The sequence below is a fragment of the Vanrija pseudolonga genome, chromosome 2 (assembly GCF_020906515.1).
Source record: "Vanrija pseudolonga chromosome 2, complete sequence".
NCBI lineage: Eukaryota > Fungi > Basidiomycota > Tremellomycetes > Trichosporonales > Trichosporonaceae > Vanrija > Vanrija pseudolonga.
Window position 1 is genome coordinate 91,825 of NC_085850.1, and position 27,998 is coordinate 119,822.

The 27,998-nt window shown below is 62.0% G+C and overlaps 12 protein-coding genes across 12 annotated transcripts; 7 read left to right on the top strand and 5 right to left on the bottom strand.

Annotated features, from left to right (window-relative positions):
- Positions 1–403: 403 nt before the first annotated feature.
- LOC62_02G001812 (uncharacterized protein) lies at positions 404–2,008 on the top strand (the record flags this gene model as incomplete). Its single annotated transcript, XM_062768309.1, has 5 exons — positions 404–539; positions 575–707; positions 747–1,072; positions 1,113–1,239; positions 1,279–2,008. The coding sequence occupies 5 exons, from the start codon at positions 404–406 to the stop codon at positions 2,006–2,008; spliced, it is 1,452 nt and encodes a 483-aa protein (XP_062624293.1).
- An 881-nt stretch (positions 2,009–2,889) lies between these two features.
- On the top strand, positions 2,890–4,796 carry LOC62_02G001813 (uncharacterized protein; the record flags this gene model as incomplete). The annotated part of the gene is made up of 5 exons (XM_062768310.1): positions 2,890–3,010; positions 3,062–3,200; positions 3,246–3,568; positions 3,612–3,732; positions 3,773–4,796. The coding sequence occupies 5 exons, from the start codon at positions 2,890–2,892 to the stop codon at positions 4,794–4,796; spliced, it is 1,728 nt and encodes a 575-aa protein (XP_062624294.1).
- A 910-nt stretch (positions 4,797–5,706) lies between these two features.
- On the top strand, positions 5,707–6,687 carry LOC62_02G001814 (uncharacterized protein; the record flags this gene model as incomplete). Its single annotated transcript, XM_062768311.1, has 3 exons — positions 5,707–5,845; positions 5,887–6,031; positions 6,066–6,687. 3 exons carry the CDS (start codon positions 5,707–5,709, stop codon positions 6,685–6,687), a joined length of 906 nt encoding a protein of 301 aa, XP_062624295.1.
- Positions 6,688–6,787: 100 nt separating this feature from the next.
- On the bottom strand, positions 6,788–8,736 carry LAP3 (Cysteine proteinase 1, mitochondrial). The gene is made up of 4 exons (XM_062768312.1): positions 8,445–8,736; positions 8,202–8,394; positions 7,788–8,009; positions 6,788–7,748 (listed from the first exon to the last, which is right to left on the bottom strand). The coding sequence occupies exons 1-4, from the start codon at positions 8,616–8,618 to the stop codon at positions 6,835–6,837; spliced, it is 1,503 nt and encodes a 500-aa protein (XP_062624296.1). The 5' UTR covers positions 8,619–8,736; the 3' UTR covers positions 6,788–6,834.
- A 1,473-nt stretch (positions 8,737–10,209) lies between these two features.
- Positions 10,210–10,869, bottom strand: LOC62_02G001816 (uncharacterized protein; the record flags this gene model as incomplete). Its single annotated transcript, XM_062768313.1, has 3 exons — positions 10,210–10,483; positions 10,558–10,698; positions 10,793–10,869. The coding sequence occupies 3 exons, from the start codon at positions 10,867–10,869 to the stop codon at positions 10,210–10,212; spliced, it is 492 nt and encodes a 163-aa protein (XP_062624297.1).
- Positions 10,870–13,714: 2,845 nt separating this feature from the next.
- Rv1533 (Putative monooxygenase) lies at positions 13,715–15,214 on the top strand. Its single transcript, XM_062768314.1, has 4 exons — positions 13,715–13,851; positions 13,905–14,278; positions 14,389–14,901; positions 15,038–15,214. The coding sequence occupies exons 1-4, from the start codon at positions 13,818–13,820 to the stop codon at positions 15,167–15,169; spliced, it is 1,053 nt and encodes a 350-aa protein (XP_062624298.1). The 5' UTR covers positions 13,715–13,817; the 3' UTR covers positions 15,170–15,214.
- A 1,956-nt stretch (positions 15,215–17,170) lies between these two features.
- LOC62_02G001818 (uncharacterized protein) lies at positions 17,171–18,283 on the top strand (the record flags this gene model as incomplete). Its single annotated transcript, XM_062768315.1, has 2 exons — positions 17,171–17,462; positions 17,865–18,283. The coding sequence occupies 2 exons, from the start codon at positions 17,171–17,173 to the stop codon at positions 18,281–18,283; spliced, it is 711 nt and encodes a 236-aa protein (XP_062624299.1).
- Positions 18,284–18,650: 367 nt separating this feature from the next.
- LOC62_02G001819 (uncharacterized protein) lies at positions 18,651–18,968 on the top strand (the record flags this gene model as incomplete). The annotated part of the gene is made up of 1 exon (XM_062768316.1): positions 18,651–18,968. The coding sequence occupies one exon, from the start codon at positions 18,651–18,653 to the stop codon at positions 18,966–18,968; it is 318 nt and encodes a 105-aa protein (XP_062624300.1).
- Positions 18,969–19,141: 173 nt separating this feature from the next.
- asaE_20 (MFS transporter asaE) lies at positions 19,142–21,023 on the bottom strand (the record flags this gene model as incomplete). Its single annotated transcript, XM_062768317.1, has 2 exons — positions 19,142–20,165; positions 20,218–21,023. 2 exons carry the CDS (start codon positions 21,021–21,023, stop codon positions 19,142–19,144), a joined length of 1,830 nt encoding a protein of 609 aa, XP_062624301.1.
- Positions 21,024–22,310: 1,287 nt separating this feature from the next.
- SAT17_3 (Taurine hydroxylase-like protein SAT17) lies at positions 22,311–23,614 on the bottom strand (the record flags this gene model as incomplete). Its single annotated transcript, XM_062768318.1, has 2 exons — positions 22,311–23,282; positions 23,324–23,614. 2 exons carry the CDS (start codon positions 23,612–23,614, stop codon positions 22,311–22,313), a joined length of 1,263 nt encoding a protein of 420 aa, XP_062624302.1.
- A 717-nt stretch (positions 23,615–24,331) lies between these two features.
- sfnG_1 (FMNH(2)-dependent dimethylsulfone monooxygenase) lies at positions 24,332–25,942 on the top strand. Its single transcript, XM_062768319.1, has 4 exons — positions 24,332–24,629; positions 24,667–24,870; positions 24,917–25,293; positions 25,334–25,942. The coding sequence occupies exons 1-4, from the start codon at positions 24,435–24,437 to the stop codon at positions 25,908–25,910; spliced, it is 1,353 nt and encodes a 450-aa protein (XP_062624303.1). The 5' UTR covers positions 24,332–24,434; the 3' UTR covers positions 25,911–25,942.
- A 214-nt stretch (positions 25,943–26,156) lies between these two features.
- Positions 26,157–27,632, bottom strand: SPAC2E1P3.01_1 (Zinc-type alcohol dehydrogenase-like protein; the record flags this gene model as incomplete). Its single annotated transcript, XM_062768320.1, has 3 exons — positions 26,157–27,003; positions 27,052–27,278; positions 27,357–27,632. 3 exons carry the CDS (start codon positions 27,630–27,632, stop codon positions 26,157–26,159), a joined length of 1,350 nt encoding a protein of 449 aa, XP_062624304.1.
- Between the last annotated feature and the right edge of the window lie 366 nt (positions 27,633–27,998).

The window sequence follows — 27,998 nt, forward strand, 5'->3', positions numbered from 1 at the left end:
GGTGCATGGCTTGCATGGCGCGTGGGTACGGGTGGGATGCTTCTCGTGGCGGCGGCGGCGCGGCGAGTCACGTGCCCACGCACGTACGCCAAGCATGCATCGGGATGGTGTAGCAGCGCTTTCGAGTCACTGCGTTGAACGATGCGAGATGATGCAGGGCTCTGCACGTGGATGATGCGTGTTGATGAGTGTGTGCCATCGAGGCTGGCCGCTTGGGGTGCTTGTTCTCGGCGGTGCTGGCGGCCACCTAGCAGCGGCCTCGCCCTCGCCGTTCCCAGTCTCTGTCACGACTGCCTGCCACGACTGTGTGTGTCGCCCCATCCAAACCACTCTTTGTCTCTCCTCAATCCTTCTTACCAACCCCTCTTCTTCTCTCTGCTCCCCCCAAAGCCTCAATAGCACTATGTGCCGCGTCGCGTACGGCCTCATCGGCGGTAACCACAAGTACATCTTGATCGTCCCAGGTCGGATTACAGAGTACAAGGAGCTGGAGGGCCTGGCGCACCGTCTCTTCTTGGGGACTTCATCTCGGCGTCGCTGTGAGTTCTTGGTCACGAGTTCTCTGACACCGCAGATAACCCCGTTACGGCCGATTACAGCCAGAACGGAGACGAGGTGTCGTTGACTGTCGTGTTGCCTGCCGAACTCTCCAACGAGGAGAAGCTCAACCATCTCAATGAGATGCGCAGGACGATCTGCAAGGCTGGGTGAGTGGCACAAGCCCTACAAGGATGCTAACCTCGAAGTACGCCAGTCCCCGAGACCACTCAGGACCATGTCGACGTCGACCTCACCGTCGAGATGGGCGAGAACGGGGAGGAACGCGGCGGGGCGAGCAACGCGGCGAGCAGCTCGGAAGGCAACGAGGAGCCCTTTAACGTCACCGACGGCGTTCACACTGGCTTCAACACTACCCCGTTCAACCCTGTCACCGAGTGGAACGAATACACGACACAAGCCGCGATCCCCGCGGACATGATCTCTGGTCCCTACGAGACCACCGTCACGTGCGTCCGCGAGCCGACGTCGCAGCAGTACGACACCTTTGTGATCTGCCTCAGCCAGAAGATTGGTGAGTCTTGTGCCTTCGGACCTCGGGCTGACATTGGCAGAGGGCAGGTTCATGTTCAAGTGGGTTCCCGAGGGGCACATGATCGTCCGCATCGAGTCGTTCTGGAACCTCGAGGGCGAGTGGGAGGACGAGGTCAAGGTTGTCGCCGAGCAGGTCTTTGCACCTATGTGAGTTGGTTGGGCTCGAACGGCGACTGACGTGCACAGCATCAATGACCACGGCCACCACAACACCATTGAGTATGCCTACCATGACGCAGCCCGTCCCAACACTCCCACGCATGCCCCCTCGGGCCACAGCACGGACAGCGGCATTGCGATGTATACCGGCTTCTCGACCGACAGCGGCTTCGCGACGGACAGCGGCTTCGCGACGGACAGCGGCGTCGTGACGGACAGCGGTGTCGCAACCCCACCAACCCGCTTCACACACCTCCTCACCATCGGCGCCGACGACATGATCTTCCTCCCCGCGGCGATGGCGGCTACCATCCAGCCCCTGCTCGAGGAGCGCTACGCCGAGCAGATCAAGCTTTCGACGTTCTCGCCCGCCGCCAGCACTACCAGCAACTTCAGCGCGACGTGGGAGCCCATTCGCACTCCTCGCCAGCATGCGCGCGCTGCCCAAGTCGGGATGCACTACGCGCCAGTTGCGTACCAGGCCAACGTTCCTGCCTCCGAAGTTTCCACTCAGTTCGGCCAGAGCGACGCCACCAGCTATGCTTCGGCCAAGGGCGCCGACGGCGGCGACAACCAGTCTGACGAGGCTGTTGGCACCACGGGCGCCATCCCCGGCACGGCCGCGGGTGGCTTTGCCCTCCACGGATCCTCGTCCTCCTTTGGCCAGAACACCGACAACGGCTCGGCCACGCTCGACGTCAACATGGACGACATTGACGACTTGATCGGCCCCACCGAGGACGCCGGCACCCGCTAGATTCCGGCCACCAGGCCACATTGCTCAAGTCCCCCTGATAGTCACAGCCGTAGATACTTTCGTCCCTGCCTAGCCTAGCCTGGTATACAAATACGATCATTTCCCATACAATTCACCGCTCATGCAGACCATTGTGCAGCATTTACTCGGCTGGACACGCCCCACACGAAAGTGCCACGTTGGCGGTTCGACCCCGCACCGTCACGCGCAGGCAGGTCTTTCTTGCTCGAGCAGCAGCACAGGTGTGCCCAAAGCACGCTTCTGCCGAGAACAGTCGACGCTGCTCAGTTCCCAAGTGGCTTGAGTGGCCAATGCGGTTTGGGGCGGGCTTCTGCCCGCTTGTTGGCGCACGACGCCACGCCCAGTGACACACTTGGCACGGACCAGACTAGACGGCGTATCGAAAACCTGGGGCGAGAACGCCGTGCCGCAGTCGTCGTGTGCACCGCTGCAGGCAGTCCACTGTCTGGTTGAGGGATGCGAGTCGTGCACGGCGACTACAGCGCCACGCGCCCCATCCCCCCCTCCCCTCGCCGTGCCCCCGCCCCGCCAATCGCTCCCCCTCCCTTTTGTCGGATGCCTCGCCCCCCTCTTGTCCACACGCATATGACACGCGCCACGCTCATCCTTGTGCTCAGCTAAGCCCACCCCCCGCCCCCCTCCTTTGCGTGCGTCTCGACGCCCCTGCCACCCCTCGCTGACGACGCAATACTCCCGCCCCCCTTTTGTGTGTTTGTCTGTCACCTCATCCCACAACTTGCAACCACACATTATCTCTCACTCTCTCACTCACTCTTACCCACTCTCTTGGTCACGTACTCATCTTGAGAGGACCAACACCCACTCCCCCTAGCCCCTGCCCAAGCCTAACAACATACACAATGCCAATCAGCCTCCAATCTGTCAACGACAACTTCGTCTACGAAGTCAAGGTGCCCGGCCTCTTACCCGACGAGCGCGACCAGGAGCGCATGATGGACCGCTTTGACCTGGGCGAGGACAGTGAGTCATGCAACAGCTCACGCCGTGACCATTCTGACAGCTCCGACTCAGATGCGGTCATCAGTCGCGTGTGCTGGAACGACATTGAGCGCCTGGAGGTTGTCATCAACTTTTCGACTCGTGACTCCCTCAACCTCAAGCAGAAGGTTGACATTGAGAACGATGTGCGCAAGGCCATCCTCAACCACGGGTAAGTGCAACACTGGTTCGTGTCGGTACAACACTGACACCCCAGCGTCCCCGTTGCAGTGACGCACGTCATGGTCACAGAGGATAACGTCGAGAACACTCCTGTGGCTTATGTCCACACCTCTGTCAGCACGTCGGAGGAGCTCACCGTCCACTACCAGGACGGTGACCACACCCAGGCGAGAGCCATGGCCCACCACGCGGCTGTCTCCAACGCCCGCGCCCAAGGCTTTGTGTGGCAGTACGCGGATACGGTCGACGGCTTTGCTCGTGCCATCGACGACCGCTACAACGCTCAGCTGCGCGTTGACTACCAGCCATCCACAGAACAGATGGATGTCATCATGGCCAACCTCAGCGACCACTTTAGTAAGTCAAAACCTTGCCTAACGGCCTACGCTGACAGTTACAGGGGGTCGCGTGTGGTATCTCTACGAGCCTGTCGCTCGTGCTCTCCTCTTCATCATCGACCCCGTCGCCCCCCTTGACGTGGACTGGGAGACTAAGTTCTACGCCGCCACCAGCGGCATATTGTGAGTGCGAGAGACTCGGTGACAAGAACTGACACTACAGCCAGAAGAGTGACAAGACCGCCGACACCGCCAAGGACCCCGCTGCCGCCGCCCCTGCGAACGCCCCTGCGAACGCCCCTGCGAACGCCTCGATCGACGCCAGCCTCGAGGCCAGCAGCTCGATGACGTTTGACGACGGCGATCATGTCGTCATTCCTCGTGTGAACGCCGTCAACGCCGACGGCACCCTCGTCGCCGCTGCCACCGAGGCTGAGGCCACCGAGGCTGAGGCTACTGCGGCCACCGAGTTCGAGGATTCCGCGCTCGTCACCAGCACCCTCCTCACCCCCAGCGCGGCCTCGACGTCGGCGCTCACCACGCCCAGCGAGGGCGCGGTCACCATCACCACCCTCGTAACCGCGGACGGCGACCCCACCGCAGCCCTTCTCATCGAGCTCGCCAAGCTTGACCACCGCGAGTTTGTCAAGTCGGCCCGCAAGCCCAAGCCCGACGTCGAGGTCAAGGACGGCGTCGTCTACTTCGGCGGAGTCGACTACTCTAAGAACCTTTACCGTGAGAAGGCCACCGAGACGGACATCTACCAGATGACTGCCGACGACGTCGAGTTCTACGACGACGGCGAGGACGAGATCAGCGGCGAGGATGAGGAGGGCGGCGGTGACGACGAGGAGGAAAACGAGGAGCGCGCCTCGGAGGCAATCACCAAGACCACGGACACCGTCACGGCGCCCCCTGCCAGCGCTGCTGCGGCGCTCTCGGAGGAGGCCGAGGCCAAGATCACCGCTACCGAGACGGCTGCGACTGTTGTTGCGACCAAGGAGCCTGTCACTGTCGGTGACAACGGTGACGAGATCGCGGACGACGCCAAGGAGAGCAAGAAGGCTGGAAAGCGCCGCGCCACCGACGACGCCCCCGTCGACAACGACGGAAACGCGACCGCTGTCAACGTTGGCGAGAACACGCACCGCAACGCTGGTGATGCCAGCATCATCGTTGACAATCCTGTTGTCCAGGACATCGACGAGGGCTGGGCTCTCGTTGACCGCGAGTCCGGCGAGGCCTAAGCGCGTCACCCACTGTATGAGATCTATCGACTACCCATCTCCCACGCCCCGCGAGGGTCTCTTGATAGCATTGGAGACTCTGTTCTAATTTTGGGATTGTGAGAGGTCTATGTAGCGAATGCATGTGTTAGCATATCACGCGGTGGGCAGAATGTGTTGAAGTGGAGGGTGTAGCGGGTGTGACGGCCGCGGCCACAGCAGCGAGCTCATCACCTCGCACTTGCACTACTAAGCTACAGGCCTCCTACCACCGCTGATACGCTGGTGAGTAGACTGGGAGAGATGTGATCGAGGAGGAGGAAGGGGGAGGGTGGTGGTATCGAGCAGCGATTCTCTAAATGTGACGCCTGGCTCGTGGCATTGTTCCAGAGGCACCAAAGGGCCACTTGGTCACAACCACTGGCCACACGTCTGAGCCTACTCTTGCACTGATCCTTGCCTCTATCTCTCTAGCATTATTTATTCTTCAATCTGTACACCGTCTAGGCCTCGTCACCGGCCGTGGGCCGACGGGATTGGGCTGCGGCGTGTCCCAAAAACACTTGTGTGCCGATCTGCCACATGCCGCCACATGACAAAGCCACAACAACCCGGCAGCTCCATGCATTGTCGTTCTGCCCAATGCACGCCGTGCCAGAGGTAAGAGCAACTGAAGGGAGACAATGCACTATCGTCTGGAGTAGCTGCCGCCCGAGCCCCCCCGGCCGCGCCGAGCGGCACGAGTGTCCCCTGCCGCGCCGTCGGCCTGACGGCGACACCCTCGCACCCCCCTCCTCGTGGCGAGCGCGTGTGTGTGTACGCCATGCACACTCCGAAGCGCTGCCAGCCTGCAGTGCAGCATGCACCCCCCAACACTGTCAATATCGTCTCATTCCCATCCTCTCTCTTTCGTACTACCTCTCTCACCAACATGTCCGACAACCCCAACAGCCCCACCTCGCCTGGCGGGCGCCAGATCCCGCGCTCGCGCTGGCTCCTCAGCTTTCCACTTCAAGGCCCGCACTCGTTCATCGCGAGCGAGGTGTACGCCCAGCTCGCACCCCACCGCCGTACGTCGCTGGGTTCCAGCTCGCCCCACTCACCCCTGCAGCCATGGCCACCATCTGCGAGTTTCACACCGCGCATGGGGGCTACATTGTCATGGTCGGCGTCAACAAGCATCTCACGCGTCGCGACCCCGAGGATGTGCGTAACGAGATCATGGTCTCTATTATGGACCGTGCGAGCCACATCGAGTGAGTTGGGTGGCGTCGGCGCCGCTGACACCAGGTTTTACATGCTCTACGATGGCTTCGTCGTGTACGATGCGTCTGGCAATGCACAGTACCGCCGTGCCCACTTCCAGGCATTCAACAACTACCGCCGTGCGACTTTCACCCCCCTCATCGTCGTCAGCGCCCAGTTTGGAGTCTCGCCCCCGGCGGACCCAAGCAACGTCCCTATCGGAGCACACAACGCCCAGCAGCCCAACATTGTGCATCTGACCTCATACCTTGCCCCGCAGGTCACTGTCGCCCCGCAGCTCGCCCCGCAGGTTACTCTCGCCCCCGTCGACGAGGAGGAGGACGACGGGGACTCGGAGACGTCCGGCGAGAGTACTCTGTGCTCGTGGAGCACGACGTCGCTCGACAGCATCAAGGAGCCCGCGCTGCCCGCGCCTACCCTGGCCGGCCACCAGTTCAACAACGACAGCAACGTGAAGCAGGACAAGTCTCACTGGCCCGACGCGTACCGCAATGACAACGACGGTCCCTCCAACCCCGGTCCGGCCGCTTCGCTCGACCACCCCCACGCGAGCAGCCTCCCTGCTGGTGGCGCGTCGTCGAGCCCCAACACCTCTGTCAACGCTGACGAGGAGGACGAGGACGAGTGGGGTGGCCTTTACGACTAAGCCGGTCGCCCAGTGTGAGTGGCCCTCCCCATGTCGCTTCGCGGCGATCCCTAAGGTCAATTCTCCGTATTAGCAGTACCGTATCATGATATGTAACTAGCACTACTCCACACTAATGTGCATAGCTCTACAACTCAAGCAGCTCCTCTATGCAAGCGCGCCCATCGGGTCCCAAGGCTCAAGCTCAATGGCCTTCTGCTTGAGGACGTCGACCCACTTCTTGTCGACGAGCGAGGCGGGCGCCACAATCTGGTAGACGTACTCGCGGAACCAGTCGGCGGTCATCATGAACCACCCGTCCTCGCCCGACGTCTTGCTCCACGAGTTCTCAACCTTGTACCGCACGGGGCGGCCGTTGGCGTCAACGTGGACAGCGGTAATGACCATGGCGTGTGTGGCTGAGCTGTTCTGGGTGATGAGCCGCTCGGCCTTGTTCAGGCCGAGCTTGTACCCGAATGCCGCCTCGACCTTGTACAACTCGAGGTCCATGATGCCCTTCTTGCGGTCGAGCGACTTGCCAACGTCGCAACCGAAGAACAGCGGCGTGTTGGCCTTAATGCCCGCAATGACGGCGTCCTCGAGCACCTCGACCGGCGCGTTGACGTACTTGACGGGAGGTCCGCCCCAGACGTTGCCAAGAAGCCTGACAGTGTAGTGCTTGCCGTACTCGTTGCGCGGGTCGTTGATGAGCGAGAAGCTGTCCTTGGGGTCGAGGCCCTTGCGGATGCCGAACTGGGTGTAGAACTCGCGCGGGGTGCCAGTCCAGCTGTGGAACTTCTTCTCCTTGTCATAGTACTCCCACGTGATGGGCTGGTTGGCCTTGGGCGGCGTGCCGAGCGTGATGGAGAGTGTCGAGTAGACCTCGGCGAGATACTGCGTCTTGAGCTTGCGCAGCGTCTCGAAGGACGCGGGCTCGACACCGGGAGTCGTCGGGCGAGCGGCCGCGCGCAGGGCGAGGCCGTACTCGATCAACTTGTGGGTGAGGATGCCGACAAATGTACGCGACGAAGCCGCGTTGAACGAGTCGGGGAAGAGCGTGTGCGGGATGACACCGTACTTGGCTGCCCGGGGTCAGCACTCAACTAGGATTCATCACGCACCGACGAGGTTGTACGCCATGTCCCACTGGCCGCCGTCGCTCAGCGGCGAGCCGTTGAGGAACGACCACAGACGGCCCTCGAGGGGCTCATCGGCGAGCTCGATCGCGGCCTCGAGGTAGTAGTTGGCCTTTTCGATCTTGTCGTAGAAGAAAAGGTACGACTGAGAGAGCTGGAAGTCGCCGAGGTTGAGCTGCTCGACAACATTGTAACGAAGGACGTTGGCTGGGGGATTAGCTTGCCTCTAGGCGCAGGGAGGGAGGGGGATGCTGGAGGGAGGCAGCGCGACGGAGGTGACAAGGGCGAGCACGCCAGTGCGTCCTCTGCTCATTGTCATCCAAGCCACCAAACCTCAGGCGACCCGCGGATGTCTCCGACCTTCCGAACCATGCGCAGCCAGCACCAAACCTCACTCACTGGTAGCAAACAGCCAGCAGCGGCCCGACGAAGCCTGGTTGACCACGGGGCCCGGGTACGCGCCGTCCTTGTTCACACCCTTGAGGTTGACGTTGAAGATCTTCTCGTCGTTGATCACCGCCTGGCGGTTCTTGATCGAGTCGAGCGGGTCGGCGTTGGCCAGCACGAGGCGGGCGAGGTTGAAGCGCGGGTCCTGGGGGCCAGGTCAGCACGCTTTCGCCATCCACCCATCCATCCACGTACTTGCTCGTTCTCCGCGTCCCATTTAGACAGGATGTCCGTGTCGACGGACTCGAACGCCTCGACGCCGTCGAGTGGCGGAGCTGGCTTGGCGGCGGCGGCGCTCTTCTCGCTGTACTCCTGCTTCTCGGGGATGACGGTCATTGCAGACGACTGCTTGCTGCTTGACGAGCCCATGCTGTGCTGCCTTTATGTGTGGAAGAGTTGTGGGGACGACAAGTGCACTTAATCAACACTAGCGACACCAATTAAGCAACGGCAGACACGCCGTGAGCCGTGTCTCGTTACGACCCGCGAGGTGCAGCGAGGCGATATGAGGTGTGACGTCGCAATATGTTGCACTATCGCGTATGACGACCTTGCCGGGCATGACCGATAGGGTCGGCTCCCATTATCGCCCCACAATGACTGCAAGCAGGGGCAGGGAGGCTTGGGAGGCTTGGGGGGAGCCCACATGGTGGCAAGACCACAGTCACACGCCATATCGCTATCACCCCCACATAGCAGGGCAGACTCGGAGCGAGTTTTACAAAGGTCGTGTGCGGCCCGGGCGGCTAATGGGCTGCCCACGTGCTGCAGCTCCAACCTAACTAAGACTGGTTATGTTATGCGCTACGACGGCCAGTACAACCATTCGACCATATCTGCCAGAGGTCACCTGCATACATGCATGCGGAGGCTTTGGTAGATCGTTGGGGCCGCATTCAGGCGCCGTCTTCGCCGAGCGCCGATGCCGCTGATCCGGAGTCTGATCCGCAACCGGCCGATCTTGTCCTTCAAAGGCAGCAAGCACGCCAAGAAGCCTGTCGTGGATGGTGGTGAGCCTTTACATGTCAATAATGGCGCAGAAATCCGGTGACAACTTGCTACGGTGACAACTTGCTACGGTGACAACTGGTCGAGTTGCGTGTTGCACATAAGCAAACATCCCTTCACGCCCAAGCCCCTCGACGCGGCGAAGGCAAGCGCGTCGCGTCTGATCCGAACAACAATGTTAACAATAGCAACAACAACCCATGCATCCCGATCCGTTGCGATTCCCCTGTTTCCGATCCTGGCCACGGGTAGACTTGTGACGGGATGTCGTCGTCCCAGTGCCGCCGGTAGGCCCGCTAGTCTATTGCTGGAACTGAGTTGCTAATCCACCGACCGAAGCTCATTCAGGCAAACGGGCTGTGGCGCGTTCGCGCTAGACGCGCCACACCTTGCTGATTGTCTGCATCGATGTCCAAGTCGCGTCGGCGCGAGCGACAGAGGTTGGATCCATCGACTGTGCGCACCTGCGTCGAGCGTGAGTAGCTGCACCCAACACGAGCATCTGTACTGGTGTCAAGGTGTGGCATATCTCAAAGTCCATATATGGAGTTCGTACTGAGCAGAGAAGGTGACCACGGGCATATGGGGTAGGGCTATGTTCTGTTATTTTTGGTGGTTTTTGTTTCCGAGACACGCTCTGCTGTATCATTTTCATCGCCACTCCGCAATTGTAAAAGAGAGTCTAGACTTGTGAGTTGTAGGAGGGAGTGTTGCAGGGCCGGTCAGGCAGCTCGACCACCATCAAGGTGATCGCCGCCGCCAGATAACGAGTGAAAGGCCCCTCCTCACAAGCTGTCGACCTGAGCCAAAGATTGAACAGCCGCCATCGTTGCGCCTCCCGAGATTTGTCGAAACACGTCGCAACACTCCCCCAGTCGATACCGTCTAGTCGACGCCGCTGCTCCACACCCGGTAGACGACGAGGCTGCTCTTGGCACTACGCTTGGGCAGCTTACAGCTGGGCGCGGACGTGAGCGCGACGGCGGGCCTTGGGCTTGCATGTGGGTGCGGGGCCGCCGGTGACGGGGGGAGCACCGGTGGTGGAGGCGGGGGGAGCGCCGGTGGTGGACGCGGGGGGAGCACCGGTGGTGGACGCGGGGGGAGCACCAGTCGTCGGCTCAGGGGCGGTCGTGGCAGGAGGAGCAGAGCTGCTCGCGGCGCCGATGAAACCGTACTTGCAGACTTGGTCCGAAGTGGACTGGGCGAGACCAAGGTCACACTTGTTGCTGATGGGGGCGTCAGTGCAAGCTCATCCTGGCATTGGGCACCAGCCCGAGGGTGTGGCGTGGTAGCGACGTACTCCATAAGACAGGGGATGGCGGCCGCCTGGAACGCTGCCTTCTTGTCAACGCAGATGCACTGCTGGTTGGTGGGGTCGCAGCCGACGGTCTGGCCAGCCTTGAGAGAGCAGTTGGCGATGCAGGGGTCAACCTTGGCGGGGCTGGGAGGTCAGCGTCGAAACATGAGGAGAGGAACGCCTTGGACGGATTGGGGCTGGCACAATGCCGCCCCGCCCCCCGCCACGGCGTACTCACTCGACGGGGCCCGTGGCCTGGGCGAAGGCGGTGGCCGACAGGGTCGAGAGGATGGTGAGGACAGCGAGGAACTTCATTGTTGTGCAAGGCGTGCGGTGTGGTGTCGAGTTACCCAAGTGGTGGTGTTGGCTCTGAATGCGAAGTGCTAGTTGATGGCGCTGACAAGGGGGCAAGAGGGGTCCTGTATATGTAGCCTTCACGACCTTGTCTCGGCTGTGTGTTTGGTTAGCGTCCTCCGTGTGCCGGAGCCCTTGGGTGTTCACGGACACCTACTTGCTTGCCTGTCTGTCAGCCGGGATGTGCCCTTGCAGGTGTTCCCTTGCAGCTGTTCATGATGTCCAGCTGAAAGGCGGCCAGGCCCATCACCGGAGGAAGCGGTTCCTGCATAGCAGGTCCTGTCGTACATTGCGAGAGCTCCCTAGACTAGCGTTCGGGAAACCAGGTCGTCACACCGGCGCGGTCAAGTCGCAGCGTTCTTGTCGCCCCTCGAAGCTCGATCAAGGAGGCCTACGCGCTAACAACAACACTGCGGTCCATAACCGAGAATGGTCTAGTGCACTTGGTTGCCGCCGTCCGTGTGGGTGGTGCATGCAACTCCCTGAGTCCCTGTTGCCCCGCGTTTGGATGTGCAGGGGCTACCAAACGCCAGCCGAGACGTGCCTCAGCCACTGTACTGCCAGTTGGTTGTCACTGCGCGTCTCGTCCAGAGCGCCAGTGTCGTCAGCCCTCGAGGCCGAGTTAGCCTCGTGCCTCTGGCGGTCACTTGGAATGTTCGTAGGGACCAGCGCAGTGAGAGCCATAGCCAGAGTGCCAAAGTTTGGGTGGTGTTGCGTACGTTTCCCTTGGCTTGCTCCTTCTGGTCGCCGACTTGTTCGGGATTCAGATGGGCACCACTCTGCCGCCTTTTGTGGTTGTGTGGTGCCCCCGTCCCTCCAATGCGCACACCCCCCCACGGTGCCCTAGCCTTCACTTCACATGCTGCTCGCAGGAGAGCATTACCAGGCCTGGTAATCCATGCATGCGTAACCAGGCTCAGCCTCAGCGACAACGTATGTAGCAATGTACATGGCGCTGATCATCCCCGACTTGGCGCTTGGTGCCTGGCCTGCCCGCCCATGTGTCGGATGTATCGCGTACAATGCGTCAAAGATCTCGGCCACAGTGTCTCAGTCATTCCCTTTGGATGCGTCGTCATAGTCGAGCGGTGTCTTCGATGGTCGAAACGCCCCCTTGGCTACACTTGTGGCTAGCCTGCAACTGCTCACCAGTCGTGCATGAGCACTCGTCGCTGCTCAGCCCCATTCCAACTATGCGTCGTGGTGTGTGAGTGATACGCACTCACACGCACTGAACCCCGAACAGAACAATGTCGGTGTTTAGAATGGCACCGTCTTCACCGCACCCAACCTGGCCGCAAGGTGCACAATGTGGGCCCCAACTGCGTTGCCATGCAGAACGTCGTCATTGTCACCTGCTAGCTCAACAAATGTTGCACCTCTGGGGTGTCACTTGACATTGAGGTACCCTGCTCGCCGCTATCTTGGCTGGCAATGACGGTCCGCCTGCGCCTTCTCCTGCTTCTGTGATGACTAGGTAATGTACCCAGCATCTGCAACAACCTTGAATTGCCGTAAGACGTCGTGCACAAGGTCCTCGCCCTGATCTAAAGCGTCTCGTGAAGCAGCATTCTTTAATGTCGTCGCAGCTGCGTCCCAGTGCAGCGCTTGGGGGCGACCACTGTGCTGGCCCTCTGCTACCCTGGCTGCGAGCGACTGCCCCGCGGCGCACACTCCTCGCATTGATCATGACGAGTGCCGCACAAGATGGAGGGTGGCTGCTTGGCTTGAGAGCCCTGATATTCTCCGAGTACCCGGTCAGGACACTTACTGCCGATAGAGTTGGTGCTACTCGGCCATCCTCGACATCTTGGCTTAAATCTCCGGCTTCTTCACGTTCAACCTGCACTGGCATCCAGTTTGGTATGCGAGTGACCTCACATGTTGGTGTGAATACGATAGACATAGGTACATCGCCCTGGCAATGTAATGAGTGTCACCTCGCTGGATGCAACCAACCTCACGACCGCCCGGCCGCCAAATCCATCTTTGGCAGCGGGCGGGGTGAGCACTTCTGGTCGGCGCTGTCGGCACTGGACGGACTCCATGATAGTCGTTGCCATGACTGCCCCTCCTGCCCCTCTGATATCCGCCAACCCCAGAACGAATGGTGAGACAGAGGGGGATGAACGGCGAGCATAACGGGGTGCTGCGCCAGGCTTCCGCAAGACGCCGCCAGCTGGCCAGAAATACGGACTCGAGGAGGGTGACAATATGGCAAACGACGCGGAGGATGGCAAGCGGCGACCTTGTCCTACACTTGCCTCGATGGCCTCTGATGCATATACAAACGTGGCTCTTAATCTCCTAAGCTCCATAAGCTCCAGCCTGGTAGGATTTCTAACTGAGCTGCCCGTTATTATTTGTATCAGCAGCCCATGGCCGTGTAGCATCACGCCGAGTAGCATCAAGCCGAGTAACAACAGACGACAGAAGGCCGAGATGCATCACGAGAAAGTGGAGGTGGTCGTCGAGGGTGATCGTGTCAGCGAGTGTACGTCAGCATAAAGGAGGACATCAAGTCAGGATTCAACCTCGACAGCAACGTCTGCAGCATCGAGGATTATGATCCCTCGATTCCGGGGCCACACATTCATATATAGCATGTCAGGCTCAAGATCTGGCTTCACGAGGACGCGTTGCATCGTCTACTCCGCGGCCCCGCGGAGGACTGCCTGCTGCCACGTTGTATGATGGTCGGCTCTGGCCGTCTCTCGGCGTTCGGCACGAGACCGGCAATGGCCACCACCCATATGCTCGATGTCGCCTATTGCCATCGTCCTCCTCGGTCTCGCTACATCGCTAACACTAACCGGTGCTGCAGCTACTACTGCTGCATCTCTTTATCTCTCTCAGTCTCTGTATTGCACTCACAGCCTCTTCACGCCGACACGACCACCCTCATCACCATGTCCGTCATCAACTCCCAAGTCACCGAGCTATGTGAGTCGCCGGCCACGCCGCTGCCGAAGCCACCACCCTGACACCCCACACAGTCGGGATCAAGCACCCGGTCATCCTGGCAGGCATGAACGTCGCCGCAGGCCCCAAGCTCGCCGCAGCAGTCACCAATGCTGGTGGCCTCGGCGTCATTGGCGGCGTGCGCGCAACGCCAAAGTACCTGCGCTCGCAGATCCGCGCGCTCAAGGCCGGGCTCAACGACAAGAACGCGCCGTTCGGCGTCGACCTCCTCCTCCCCCAGATTGGCGGCAGCGCGCGCAAGACCAACAAGGACTACACCAACGGCCAGCTCGACGAGCTCATCGACGTCATCATCGAGGAGGGCACCAAGCTGTTCGTGTCGGCCGTCGGCGTGCCGCCAAAGCACGTCGTCGACAAGCTCCACAAGCACGGCATCGTGGTGCAGAACGTGAGTCGCGCCAATGGCCGCTAAGCGGGGTTGTGCGGACACGCTCCTGCCTACTCTGCCCCGGGCCCTGGGCCATCGCCGCCAAACGAACCAACGCTTACAATCCCCAGATGGTCGGCCACCCCAAGCACGTCCCCAAGGCGCTCGCGGTCGGCGTGGACATCATCTGTGCGCAAGGCGGCGAGGGCGGCGGCCACACGGGTGCGATCCCCTTCTCGCTGCTGATCCCCGCCTGCGTCGACCTGTGCAAGGGCAAGGTGTCGTCGTTGACCGGCAAGCCCATCATCGTCGTGGCCGCGGGCGGCATCTTTGACGGCCGCGGGCTCGCCGCGTCGCTCATGTACGGCGCCGAGGCTGTGTGGGTCGGCACACGTTTCGTCGCGTCCGAGGAGGCCGGTGCGCCGCCTACCCAGAAGAAGCTGCTCGTCGGCGCCAACTGGGGCGACACGGCCAAGACGCTCATCTACTCTGGCCGCCCGATGCGCGTCTACAACTCGGCCTACGTCAAGGAGTGGGAGGAGACGCGCCAGGCCGAGATCGCAGACCTTACCTCCAAGGGCATCATTCCGCACGACCACGAGCTCGAGTCCAAGCCCCAGCGCAGTGTTGAGGGCATGAAATGGGTGAGTCGGTGCGGTATGGTGCGGGTGCGAGACGGCATAGCGCGGTGATATAAGCCTGGCATGGAGCCCCGGTGGGGGGGACGCCGCGGTCGCCGCGCCGGGCTGTACACTGCAAGACGAAACTGACAATCCCCAGCTCATGGGCGATGTCGCTGCCCTCGTCAACGACGTGCAGCCAGCTCAGAAGATCATCGACGACATGGTCAACAGCGCCAAGGTTCACCTGACCAAGGGCTACGGCGACATCGTCACCAAGGCCAAGCTTTAGGCCGACTGTACGGGTTTGTAGGGCATGCGATTGTATCGACAGCAACGGAAGCTGGTCCAGCAATGGGTGGTGATGGTGGTGGGGGAGGAGGAGGGGGAGGACAACAGGTGAGGGACTGACTCGCCACTGATATCACTCGAAGCGTAGTCTGGAACGAGCGGAGCTGCCTTCTCGCCGTTCCAACATCATCAAGCGCTCATGGGATGACCGTCCCCGCGGCATGACCCAGTCAGCTTCTCATGGTTGTCGTCAAGCAAACATCAGCATCGGGCGCACCGTGTCCAGTGCCACTGTGGCATAGAGTTTCACGAGGGCAGGGGTGGCCGCGCTTCACACAATCGTCTCCAGCTCAATGCCCGTGTCTTGGCATCGTCATACAGTCGAGCACTGTCATGTGTGGTCATCGTGACTGGGGATAGCTCACGGCGAGATGGGTCCATAAAGACTGTTACAGGTTGCGAAGATCCCGGCCCCCCACAACCAACCCCACCCCCGATGAAGCTCCTAGCAACGATCGCCCTCCTCGCCCTCGCCGCGCACGCAGCCCCCTCCCCCAAAGCCCGCGGCATCGACCCCGTATGCGACGGCTGGTGGCAGCGTTCGTGCTGCAACGGACGCCACTGCGCGAGTCTTTGGCAGCCGTGCCCAAGCGGCGACGCGTGCAAGCCGCGCTACCCGAAGCCGCCGCCGCCGTGCACGCCCGGCGTCAAGCTCTGCTGCGACGGCAGCTGCCCGTTCAACGACGACCCGAGGAACTGTCCCGACCCGCGGTCGTGTCCTGGTATCCACCCGCCGCCTGCCGATTAGGGGTGTGTGAGTGGGATACAATGCTCTGTACGGACCTGTACTGTCACCTGGATGATGCCACATGTTTGTTCTCAACAGTGTTCCGCTGGAACACACACATAGGTACGGCACAAACGGTCGTCCCGCCATCAGATGACGAACGCGACCCAGTTGCATCCGAGCAGACGTGACTCGGGTCCATCGTGAACTGATGTCTACGGGGTGAGCACGAAGCGTCGGCTGGGGATATAAGAATGCCCTCACGACTCAGTCTGGCCCCCACCAAGCACAATGAAGGTCTTCGCCCTCGCACCGCTCCTCCTCGCGCTCGCAGCCGCCGCCCCGGCGCCGCTCGACCAATCCCACCGCCTCCGCGCCTTCATCTCCCAAGCAGCGCGCGGCGCGAGCACTGCCTGCGTCTCGCCGGAACGGACGTGCTGCGGCGGCCGGATCTGCGCCGCGCTGAACGAGTTCTGCCCGTCACAGGCAGTGTGCGACTTCTTCTACCGCCCCTGCCCGGTAGCACCTTGCAAGTGCGCCGGGATCTGCCCGCCCAACAATGATCCGGCGCAGTGTCCGCCCTTGAGCGCGTGTGGCGGGGCGCAGCCGCCGCCGAACAATAACAGCTAGCGGAATGCCGCATGGGTGGGATGGACTGAGCGAGCGGGTCTGGAGGGATAGCAGCGGCGTGAGCTCGGTTGTTTGTCTACAATGCCTTCGGGATGCCATTTGCGAGCTGTCCGTGAGAGCCCCGCCGTGGCACGCTTGATCACTCGCCGTCAGCATCCGGTTCCAGCGTACGGCATCGAGCTGCAGAGTCCAGGCCGTCATGACGCAGTCAGCCTTGTGGACAATGGGTGCTCAGACACGTTCGAAGGCGTCTCGGTCATCTCATACATCTAGTGCACCGTAAGTTCCATGGCAACCAAGCGTCGTACTGCTATATCAGTGATCGCGGCACGGGCTTGGCGTCGTCGGGATGGAGGTTCTGAACGGCCAAGCTACGTGCAGCTGACCATGCCGCGGCGAAGATGACCGACCGAGCTTGAATCACACGGAGATCGAGACGGAGAGGGGACGGCCAAGCCAAGCGTGACCCGGGCCAACCTTGTCGGTGTTGACAACGGTGGGCATGGAGAGGCAGCTCCAGAGTGTCTCTCTCGTTCATAAAGCCGCAATGTGAGCGAGTAACTCCTCGCCCTCCCCAAACGCACAATGAAGCTCCTCGCACCACTCGCCCTCCTCACTCTCGTCGTCGCCCTCCCAGCCGCGGACGAAGACCATGCCCTCCGCGACTTCATCGCCTCTGCCGCCACCAAACGCGGCCTCGGCCCCGGACGTGTCTGTGGCATTGGGTCCCGGTTCTGCTGCGACGGCCGCGTCTGCACGCCATCGATGCAGGTATGCCCCCCGGCAGAGTACTGCCAGTACCTCCCACCATGCGCAGCTGGCGTCCAGACCTGCTGTGGCGGCGCACTCTGCAAGCCCAAGGGACTGCCTGACATGTGTGGGCTGGTTTGTCCTGGCAATTAAGGCTGGTGAGTGGAAGGGAATGTTAGGTTCGCCGCTAAGGTATTGCAGCGCAAGACCCTTCGCAAAGACCAAGATCCAAGTCGTGTATCGGTAGTGACAATGTACTTTCCTTCGGGATGTTTGTGTTTGTGGAGTCTGTCTGTCAAGGAGGGGATGAAACGGCGGGGGGAGGGGGGTGGATGTCACTGCCCACCTCCGACGTCAGCCAACATGCCACGGTCATCTGACCCCCCAACGCGCCAACGCACCATCCCGACGCGGGACCCCCTGGCGCCGAGACCCGCTCAAACGGCGCGTCGCAACCTTGTTGACAACAGCCGCTGTTTGGTGTGTTGGACGAGAGTCGTCGTCAGCAGGCGTGCGCGCGTCTTATAAGCAGAAGCGTGGCCGAAACATGCCCCCACAACCACGCCCCACGCCATGAAGCTCCTCGTCGCCACCATCGCCGTCCTCGCGTTCGCGTCCGCCGCACCAGTGGACGAGGACCACGCGCTGCGCGAGTTCTTCATCCGCGCGTCCCCGCCCGGCCCCAAGCCCAACCCGCCCCCGGGCCCCTTCCCCCCCGCCCCCGGGTGCGGGCCCAACCAGCTCGCATGCTGCGACGGCAAGTTCTGCTCGTCGCCCTCGGGCCAGTGCCCCCCGTCCAAGTGGTGCAACTACTTTGATCAGACGCCGACGTGCCCGCCCGGCGTCAAGATGTGCTGCAACGGCTACTGCCCACCCAAGAACAAGCAGTCCATGTGCCCGCTGCCCAGCGAGTGTCCCGGCATTCACCCGCCGCCTTCTGACAGGTAACGGCCTGAGGGGTAGGTGATAGTGGTCCGACGAGGCGACGAGGGTCTGACAGACGCAGCCGCCACGACTTGGCCGATGGCTAGTGGTGTTGACGTGTTTCATAGTAGTGGCCGTTGGTGTTATGCCTTGGGATGAAAGGACACTGCCAGGAGAGACGGACATGCATGTATCGCCGTCGTACACCCGCAAGTCATTCCGCAGTCCCTCGTGGAAGCTTGCGGGCATTGAGATCGATGTGACCCAGGCTTTGACCTGGTTGACAACAAGGGGAACGGCCATATGCCCGTCCGTGTCCGAGTTGCGTTCTCATAAGAACGTCCGTCTCATGTAAGAGGGCCTTCATGCCTTCCCCACCGTCAAGCAAACAATGAAGTTGCTCGCCATGCTTGCCCTCCTGTCGCTCGCGGCGGCTCTCCCGCTCGACGAGGGCGACAAGCTCGCCCCTCGCGCCGAGAAGAAGGTGTGTGGCGAATTCCAGCGGTCGTGCTGCAACGGCTACTACTGCGCCAACTCGCTGGAACCTTGTCCGGATCCATTCCTCTGCGACCTCCTCTCGAGGGTGCAGCCATGCAAGCCTGGTATCAAGCCCTGCTGCAATGGCTTCTGCCCCAAGAACGACGACCCAAAGAACTGCCCACTGGCCTGCGTTCCGAAGCACATTGAGCCGCCTCCTCCGGTCAACTAGGTGAGTATGACACACACCAGTGGTTAGCTGCTGACTGGTTAGATGGGCTGATCGATTCAATGCATGGTCCATCGTCTCTCGTACAGTCGTCAAGTCTACTAGTGTCCGTTGTTGATGAGTGGTACAGTGTACAGTGTCTCTCTGAATGCAATGCTGGGTGGGTGTAGTAGCCCTTACTTGGATGGGAAGGCGAACATGGTCAGCGTACCGCCAAATGTCATGGCAGCGACAAAGCTGATGAGGGTGCCATAGTTGGTGTGGCCGAACGCGCCGATGGATCCGTGCATCGGAGGGGCCTTGAGGAGCGCCGTCGAGAGCGGGCCAGAGGTGAGACTGCCCACCGACCGGAGGCTCATGACAATGCCAAAGGCCAGCGGCGGCACGTTCTGATCGCCGCGCGCAAACACCTTGATCATGGTTGCCCACATGGCCGGCTGACATCCCGCCGTCATGGCCCAGACAAGCGCAAAGGCAAGCAGTGCGCCGGGTGTGGTGCCGAGAACGCCCCAGAACACGAGGCATGCGGCCGTCGCGATGGCGCAGTACACGCCCATGACGAAACGTACTGGCAGGCGGTCGGACAAGTGTCCCGCGAGCAGGTTACCGGGGATGGTGAGCGCGTTCATGAGCGCGACGAGAGCAGTGCCTCCGGGCTTGGTCGCGTTGACGGCGACGGCGAACGACGGGATCCACACGAGCGGGATGAAACCGCCGAGCGACGTGATGAAGATGCAGGCGAACGCGACCCACGGTGACGGGTGGCGCAGCCATCCCCAGTCGAGGCGGGGTGCGGCGTGGTCTCGCGAGGTGGGGAAGCGCGAGACGGGGATACGCCGCTTGTTGAGGAGCACGAGCGGGGAGAGGAGCAGCGCAAAGCTCACCCCCATGCTGATCATGGTCCACTTGTACCCGATGCGAGCGAGGAGACTCGTCACGATGAACGGATACACGGTGCCGCCGATGCCCGTGCCGCAGATCATGGCGCCGGTAGCCAGGCCAATGTACTTGTGGTACCATTGGAACAGGTTGGCTGCGAAGGGGAGGTAGACGGCCCCCGAGGCCGGGTACAGGATGCCAAAGGTGATGACGAGGTGCCAGGGCTTGGTGACATACGCCGACGCGACGAGCGAGAGGGCCGCGATGGCGATGCCGGCGAATTGAATGCGGCGCTCGTGCCATGGCATGGCGGCAAAGATCCTGTGGTGTGAGCATGGGGCTGGAAGCATGGTATGTGGGTGGCAACACTCACGGGCCGAGAGGCAGGCCGAGGAACTGGAGCATGGCGGTGGGCAGAGTGGACGCCATGGTCAGCGTGCCCTCGGCGTTGCCGTCCTTGAACATGGTGCTGAGCCAGTACTCGTGCAGCACACCGATCGAGTAGGGCAAGCCCCAGACGATGCCCTCGGTGAGGCAGGCACCCAGGAGGAAGAGGAGCGCGGCGCGGCCGCCGTCGATGGGCGGGAGGCCGGGGATCTCGCGTTCCGTCTCGACGGCGCCCAGCTGCTCCGTGCTCTCGGTGGCCGGCTCGGTGGCCTGCAGGCTCGCAAAGTATCCGCCGCGCTCCAGCTCCGCGGAGATACGCCACGGGGTCGGCGTCTCCGCCGGCGTGGGGGGCACGCTGGCGCCGATGCTCGGCGCAGTCGCGACGCCGAGCGAGTCGGGCAGCGCGACCGGGCTCGGCGCAGGCAACTTTGCCTCGAGCTCGGCGCGCTCGTCGTCGTCCTCGAACGGTGAGTCGGGTGGGGGCGTGAGCTGCGGGATCGCGATGGTGCGGTTGGCGAACGCGAACGACTCGGAGCGGGAGCCGCGCGATGCGCGCCGCTCGGCGATGGTCATGCCCGCCGTTGCGGTGTCGTCGGTGTCTGTGCTTGCGAAGGCGGAGGACACGGCGGCGGAGGTGTCCTCTCCGGCCGGCTCGAGCGGCGTGAGCGCAAACGCCGTCGCGAAGGGCCGAGCGCCAGCACCGGCGCCGGCGCTCGACCTGCGCCGCGCGTGCGTGACGCTACCCAGCTCGATGCCGGTGGCCGTTGCGTCCGTGTCGTCGTTGGTGTCCATCGTGTCGGGTGGAGGTGGGGGAGGGCAGGCAGTAGCGAGCTCGGACAGCAGCTGTCTCTTATGGTCCTGCCCAGCGGCGAACCCGACACGAACGGCGGCGACGTTAGATGGGGAGGGAACAGCGCGCCGTCCACCCGCGCACCAACGTGTCTTATACGACTGACTCGAATGCATACATTACCGAGGGAGAGTAGGCAGAATTTGTCCTTTGTTCCTTTGACCTGAACCGCCATCAAGCGCGCCTCGACAGACGCCATTTGTGGCTGCCTCCTCGACCCCGCGGCGCCGCAAGTGGCGTAAACAAAAGTGGTCCAGACCGGGTCGGTACCCAAGAGCCGAAAGAACAGGGCATGGGCGGTATGGTTATTCCTTCCTGGTCCCTGTGCGAGGCCTGGGCTGCAAGCGAGGTGAGCCGCTCTCCCGCGTCCCCGAGGTAGTCGGACAGCGGGTGGCTCAGGAATGCATAGGGAGTTCAGGCGCTGCGGTCGACTGCCGGCTGTGCTATGCAGGCGCGACCAGCGAACATGTGTTGCGTGCCTTGAACTTTTTACGCGGGTTAGGAACCCACGGCGACGGGTGCAGGCAGCAACGAACGCGAGCGGCGGCGGCAAGACACGACACGAGGCAGCAGGTCATGTCGGCATCGGGCTTACCCGACACACCTTTGACGCCTCCAGGAATGTCTCTCCGGGTCCGTCCACTCGACGACAATCTCCCGCGATGCTGGCCCGTTTGCTGTCCGCTGTCCGAATTGAACAGAGCCTGGACCCGGTCTCTCTTGGACCGACGCGGGGCAGTGAATTGTGTGCGCGTGCGGGAGAGACAGTGGGCGCTTACTTTGGCTCTGGGAATTCACTTTTGGCGACAAGCTCGATGTGCCTTCAGATGTGTGCCACTGTGGCTGGAGAAGTGGGCTGGCTCTCTCCTCCCTCACGACGACGCAAGCAGCCAGACACGACTCGATGCAATCGATATGAAGGCACATGTGCATGCCCGACATGCCTCTGTGCGTGCCTCTGTTCTATGCATACGGGCGGCGTGGTCGGCCCCCGCCCGCGCAAATGCCAATGCCAGAGCGGAGAATACCCCGCGCCGTGTCGGTTATCAACGGCTCTGCGGCCGACATTACAACATTAACAAGGCGCGGCATCGCGTCGCGCGACAAGGCGCGGAAAGTCAGCCGCGATACTTCTTAGGTTTGCTAGGCGTCTGGTCACCCGACAACATCCACGCGACATGGTGCTACATCCCTGTCTAGTTACAACATGACACCCATACTCTACATCTCTACTCGCCGTCAAGGGGGTACGTCTCGACCTGCGAGTTGACCTGGATGCCGCCGCGCTTGATGTAGTCCGAGTCGGGGAACGGGCGCTTCCATCCGCCCTCGGCGACGGGTGTTGAGAGCCACAGACGCAGCAGGTGGCGGCGGGGTGCAGGCGGGGCGTGATCCACAAACGCGGTGCGCGCGTGGAACACGTGCGTGTCGGCCAACAGCTGGATGTCGCCCACCTGCAGGATCATGTGCAGCGCCAGGCGCTGCGCCGTGTCCTCGAGCACCTGGATCGCCTCGGTCTGTGCCTCTGACAGCGCGGGAATCAGGCCAGCCTCGACGTAGCGCCCGGTCGACTTGACAAAGTACGGGTCGTAGTGGGAGATGACGTGACCCTCGTAGTAGTAGAAGACCTGGTGGGCGTCAGTCAGCGAGACCACGACGCGTCGACGGTGGGCCGCGAGGCACCCGCCCCGGCCGCCCGCACTTTCCGCACTTACCGCCTTGCGGACCCAGCCGTTCTGGCCCTCGCTCTGCTCGCCCTTGCGGTCAAAGTACCAGTTGGGCGTCGCGAGCACCTCGGCGACATCCGGGCGCTCGGCCTGGATCGTGTTCCACAGGTTGTGCGCCGAGACAATGTCCGACTCGCCGCCCTCCTTCGCGCGGTGGAGGCACAGGAGGCCGACGATATCCCCCGCGTCGGCGTGGAAGAACTGGCGCGCGGCAGTCGAGTAGATGCGCACCTTGTGGATCTGGGTCGGGTCGTTGCCGAGGTCCTTGACGTGGCCCAGCACATGGCCCTTGCCGTTCTGGCTGAGCGTGTAGCCGAACACTGTGCCGATGCCGACGTAGATCGCAGCGCTCTTCTCCACGGACCAGCGGTCGACCGGCAGTCCCTGGAGGAGTGCCACGCCGCGGCCGTCGATCAGCGACGCGCGGATGTCGCGCAGGAACGCGTGCACCTTGGGGCCAAAGTGCCAAGTGTCCTGCGAGCGTCAGGTGCTACAGCTCGGACGAACGCACATACCTTGGTGATCGCCGTGATCGGCTTGCCGGTGGCCTCGAAGGCAGCATGCGCCTCCTCGACCTCGGCAATCAGCTCATCGGTCCACTGGTGCTTCCAGTAGCTGGGGTTCTCGAGCAGCTCCTCGCGCGTCCACACTGTCGGGCCGGTGATCTGCTTCGGGAAGTTGTCGTACGGCTCGAGCAGGGAGAAGACGGGCTCGTGCTGGCCAGAGGTGAGGCCTTGGACGTTGGGCTTCCACGGGGTGGTGCGGGCGGGCTGCTCAGCCAAGACGGGGGTAGCGATGGGTGCCATGGCGGAGTCGTTGGTTGTTCGCGGAGTCGTTTGCTGGGGGCTTGCTGACGCTGAGTGTCTTCTGCTACTCCTTTTTTACACGCTAGCAGCTGCAGTATCTCTCTTGGTGGCCGATGTGGAGGTGGCGCGAAGTGGCTTGGTCAAGTGTATGATGCAGCAATGTGTCCCGATACGCCCCGGAGCTGGCTGCATGTCAGCGCCGAGACATCGAGACGAGGGAGGGTTGCATGGTCGCGGCGGGAGGGATCTCTGGGCAATGAAAACATCTGACGTGATCAGTGCCACTTTGCCTTGGCTGGGGTGCCTCGGCTCGACCCTCCCCTCCCCCACTCTGCTCGATATCAAATAACACCTCCCCCTTCGGCCTTATCGTTGGCCAGGGTGCACAAACCAGCGACTTGGCTTTCGGCTTCTTGCTTACGCTACATGCACGCGCCCAGGGCAGTCGCGTCCCTCGCCCACCATTGACGCCATTGACGTGCTTCAGTCGTCATATCCTCCACACATCACTCTACTGCTCGCTCGGTGTGGCCACCAGCGCCGAAACGGACCTGACTGCCAGCTGCCAGCATGGGCGCCGGCGCGGGCTGCATGGCTAGCGCAGCGCGAATACAAACTAGCGTCAGCCGCCAATTGACAATGTTGTAGTGCGTGGCCAGCCGGACTGAAACCGTCCTCGAAGACGTCAGAGTCCAAGATTTCCGAGCTAGAATCTCAAGCAGCGGGAGATCCAGCGCGGCGGCCAGTGTCGAGCTTGATACTTGTAGCCATCACCATCGACGAGTGCTCTTAGTCCACACCACTAACGCCCACCACCACCATGGCCCCACTCAACTTCGCCTTCTGGGTGCCCAACGTCTCGCGCGGCCTCGTCAACTCCAAGGTGCCGCAGCGGACATCCCATGACCTCGACTACAACATCAAGCTGGCGCAGATTGCCGAGGACAAGGGGTTCACATTCGCGCTCACCCAGATCCGGTTCATGAGCGCGCACGACGGCGACGAGCAGTACGAGGTGGGTGGAAGGAGTTGCTTCGCTGCTGACCCATCAGTCCGTGTCCTACTCGCACGCGCTGCTTGCCCAGACCAAGCGGCTCAATGTCATCGCCGCCATCCTCCCCGGCCCATGGCACCCCGCATTGACCGCCAAGACGTTCGCATCGATCGACCACTACACTGGCGGCCGGGTGTCGATCAACGTCGTCTCGGGCTGGTACAAGCAGGAGCAGGCGGCGATGGGTGTCGAGTGGCCCGAGGTAAGCCGTTGTCGGTGCGGCGCATGAATCGAGCTGACGCTTCCAGCACGACGGTCGCTACGTCCGGTCGACCGAGTTCATCCGCTCCATCCGTGGCCTGTGGAACGAGAAGTCGTTCTCCTTCGACGGACAGTACTACAAGTTTGACAACTACTCGATGGAGCCCAAGCCAGCCATCCGCGTCTCGACGTCGTCGCCATCGACCACGCACGGCACGTTGCACTCGTCCCAGCCGCCGACAGAGGGGACTCGCGGGCCGATCATCTTCATGGGTGGCAACTCGGCCGCGGCGCGGCGCATGGCCGGCACTGACGCCGACTGGTTCTTCCTCAACGGCAACGACGACGAGACGTTCTCCAAGTGGATCTTGGACGTTCGCGCCAACGCACAAGCTGCCGGCCGGCGGATCAAGGTTGGCATTCAGTGAGTCTGCCGGCGTGTGACGGCTCCCTAACATACCCAGTGGCTTCGTTATCGCCAAGGAGACCACAGAAGAAGCCTACCTCCAGCTCAACCACATTGTCAACGGTGCCAACCCGGAGCAGGTCAGCCAGCTGTACGAGGCGTTCAAGGAGGCAGGCAAGTCGGCGCCCGAGGGCGAGGGCATGTGGGCCAAGGCCAACTTCAAGGACTTGGTCCAGTACAACGAGGGCTTCAGGACTGGCCTGATTGGCAGCTACGACGACGTCGCGCGGCGCATCATCCAGCTCAAGGCGCTCGGCGCCGACCTCGTGCTCACCGCGTACCTCCACTTCCAGGAGGAGCTCGCCGAGTTTGGCGACAAGGTCATCCCCCTCGTGCGGCAGTATGAGCAGGAGGCGATCGACAGTGGCGAGGCCCTGTCATGGCCCACGTTTGAGAACTACCCCGTGCCCGAGGACGTTGCCGCCAAGTGGGCGCACAAGAAGGTCAGCGGCACAGTCGACCACATTGCCGTCGCTGAGCAGCTGGCGTCCAAGAAGCGCGCCAACGGCGACGCCAATGGGGATGCCAACGGAGATGTCAATGGCCATGGGGATGCCAAGCGCATCAAGGTGTAGGCGTTCTACCTCGGATTGTACCATAATACTAGATGGATTCTTGGTCTTGGTTGCAACAGCCGGTGTGACTCACATAGCGCAGCAATGGCTTGGTTGAACAGCCGTAGCGCGCGCAGCGGCGACTGGTGCTCACCATGACGCCATCCCGCCCTCATGATTATTGGTATGCGCATGGTTCTATGCATTACTCTATATCACACCGATGCAAGAAGGTCAATGTACAACGTGCGAGGGAATGTGTGTGCGTTAGGCCACAGTCGAGTGGACAGTGGCAGCGGGGGCAGCGGCGGAGGGCAGAGGAGCAGAAGCAGGCTTGGTCGACCTCGCAATCTTGCGGCTGGGTGGCCAAGCATCCTCGGCATCTGGGTCAAACTCGAGGTCGTCAAGGTCGAAGAGGTCGTAGTCCAAGTGGTAGTGCTTGCGCTTCTCGAGGCGTCCGCGCGCCTTGGCAGACGCGCGCTCGGTGAAGATTTGAGCCTCGGATGGCAGGGGCTTGAGGCCGCCCACGACGAGCTTGTACCCTGAGGGCACTTTGCCCGCCTCGAGCACGTCGAGCGCGGCACGCACGCCCGACAGGCCAGAGGTGTCGAGGAACACGCGCTGGGGGACGAGCAGGCCGCGCTCGAGCTGCGAGTAGACAAAGTTGACAATCTCGCGGGCGAACTCCGGCTGCCCGTAGAACGTCGTGCTGAACGAGATGCGGATCTCGTCGACGGCGCGCACGGCATCAGGGAACACGGGCACCTCTTTTGGCGAGCCGGCGATCGACACCAGTCGGCCGGTTGTATCGTCTGATGGGGTGGTGATGTGGTGCTCGGCGCGCCACGCCGTCGAGCCGGCGAGGATCTCACGCGCGACGGCCGAGTGCTTGGGCCCAATGTTGTCGACGGCGAGGAGGACGCCGTCCTCGGTATACTTGCGGATAATGTGCACCAGCTCGTGGTCCTTGTCGTGGCGCTTGAGCACGACGTCGGCGCCGAGCGACTTGAGGTACGCGTGGTTGGGTTTTGACGCCGTCGTGATCACCCTCAAGCCGAGGCGGTGGGCCAGCTGGATGAGGTAGATACCCGTGGAGCTTGCGCCTGCGGTGATGCTAACGCTGTCAGCGGGGCAATAGGCATCAGTCGACCGCGGCACTTACAAGATCCATGGCCCCGTCTTGCGCCCGCGGCACACGTTCGCCTTGCTGACCGGGAAGCCAAAGCACTTGAATAGCAGCACGGCGGCGGTGAGGAAGCCTGTGCCGATGGCGGCAGCCGACTGCAAGCTCACGCTCGGGGGCACCTTGCCGACCTGGCTCGCGCGGTGCAGCGAGAAGTGCTGGAACGCGCCCGAGTGCGGCAGCGCAGTGTTGGAGCAGTACCAAACCTGTTCAATGTCAGTTGGAAAAAGCCTCGTCGGACATGGCCGATGCCTCCTCGGAACCACCACCAAGACAGCACTCACCCTGTCGCCTGCGACGAGGTCCGTCACGCCGTCGCCGACGGCCACGACGATGCCGGAGCCATCACGGCCCATGACCTTGGGCTCGGGGGTCAGGCCGAAGCGGTACTTTACGCCCTTCCAGTCGACGGGGTTGAGCGCGACGTAGTGCGTCTCGATGAGGACCTCGTCCGCGCCGACGTCGGGGTGCGGGTGATCCTCTGTCCATGTCCACGCGTCGGTTTTTGGCGATGGAATGGCGGCGAGAAGCGCATGCTGGCGCTTGGTGTGCCGTGTCATGGTGGTGGTGGGTGGTGGCGAGAACGAGTTGGAGACGTCAAGACAACAAGAACCGCCGCACACTTAATGTCACGGTCGGCAGTCGGTGTCGCTTCGCACAATCGGTCACGGGCTCGGCCGACGGTGCTTAGCAAAGACGAGATGTGAACTTTGTTGTGGCTTGGGAGGAGCGGTGAAGTCCGATAACGCGATGGGATGGGGCTGCTGGCCGCTGGGCTCGGCGTGGATGCGTGCTGCGGTGGGCTCGTGTCGTTGTCGTCGCACTCGTCGTTGAACCAGCTCACAGGAGATCAGTCAACTTTTTCCGTTGTTGCAGCAGCTGAAACAGCAGCAGCGAATGCAAGCAACATGACGAGCATGAGTACG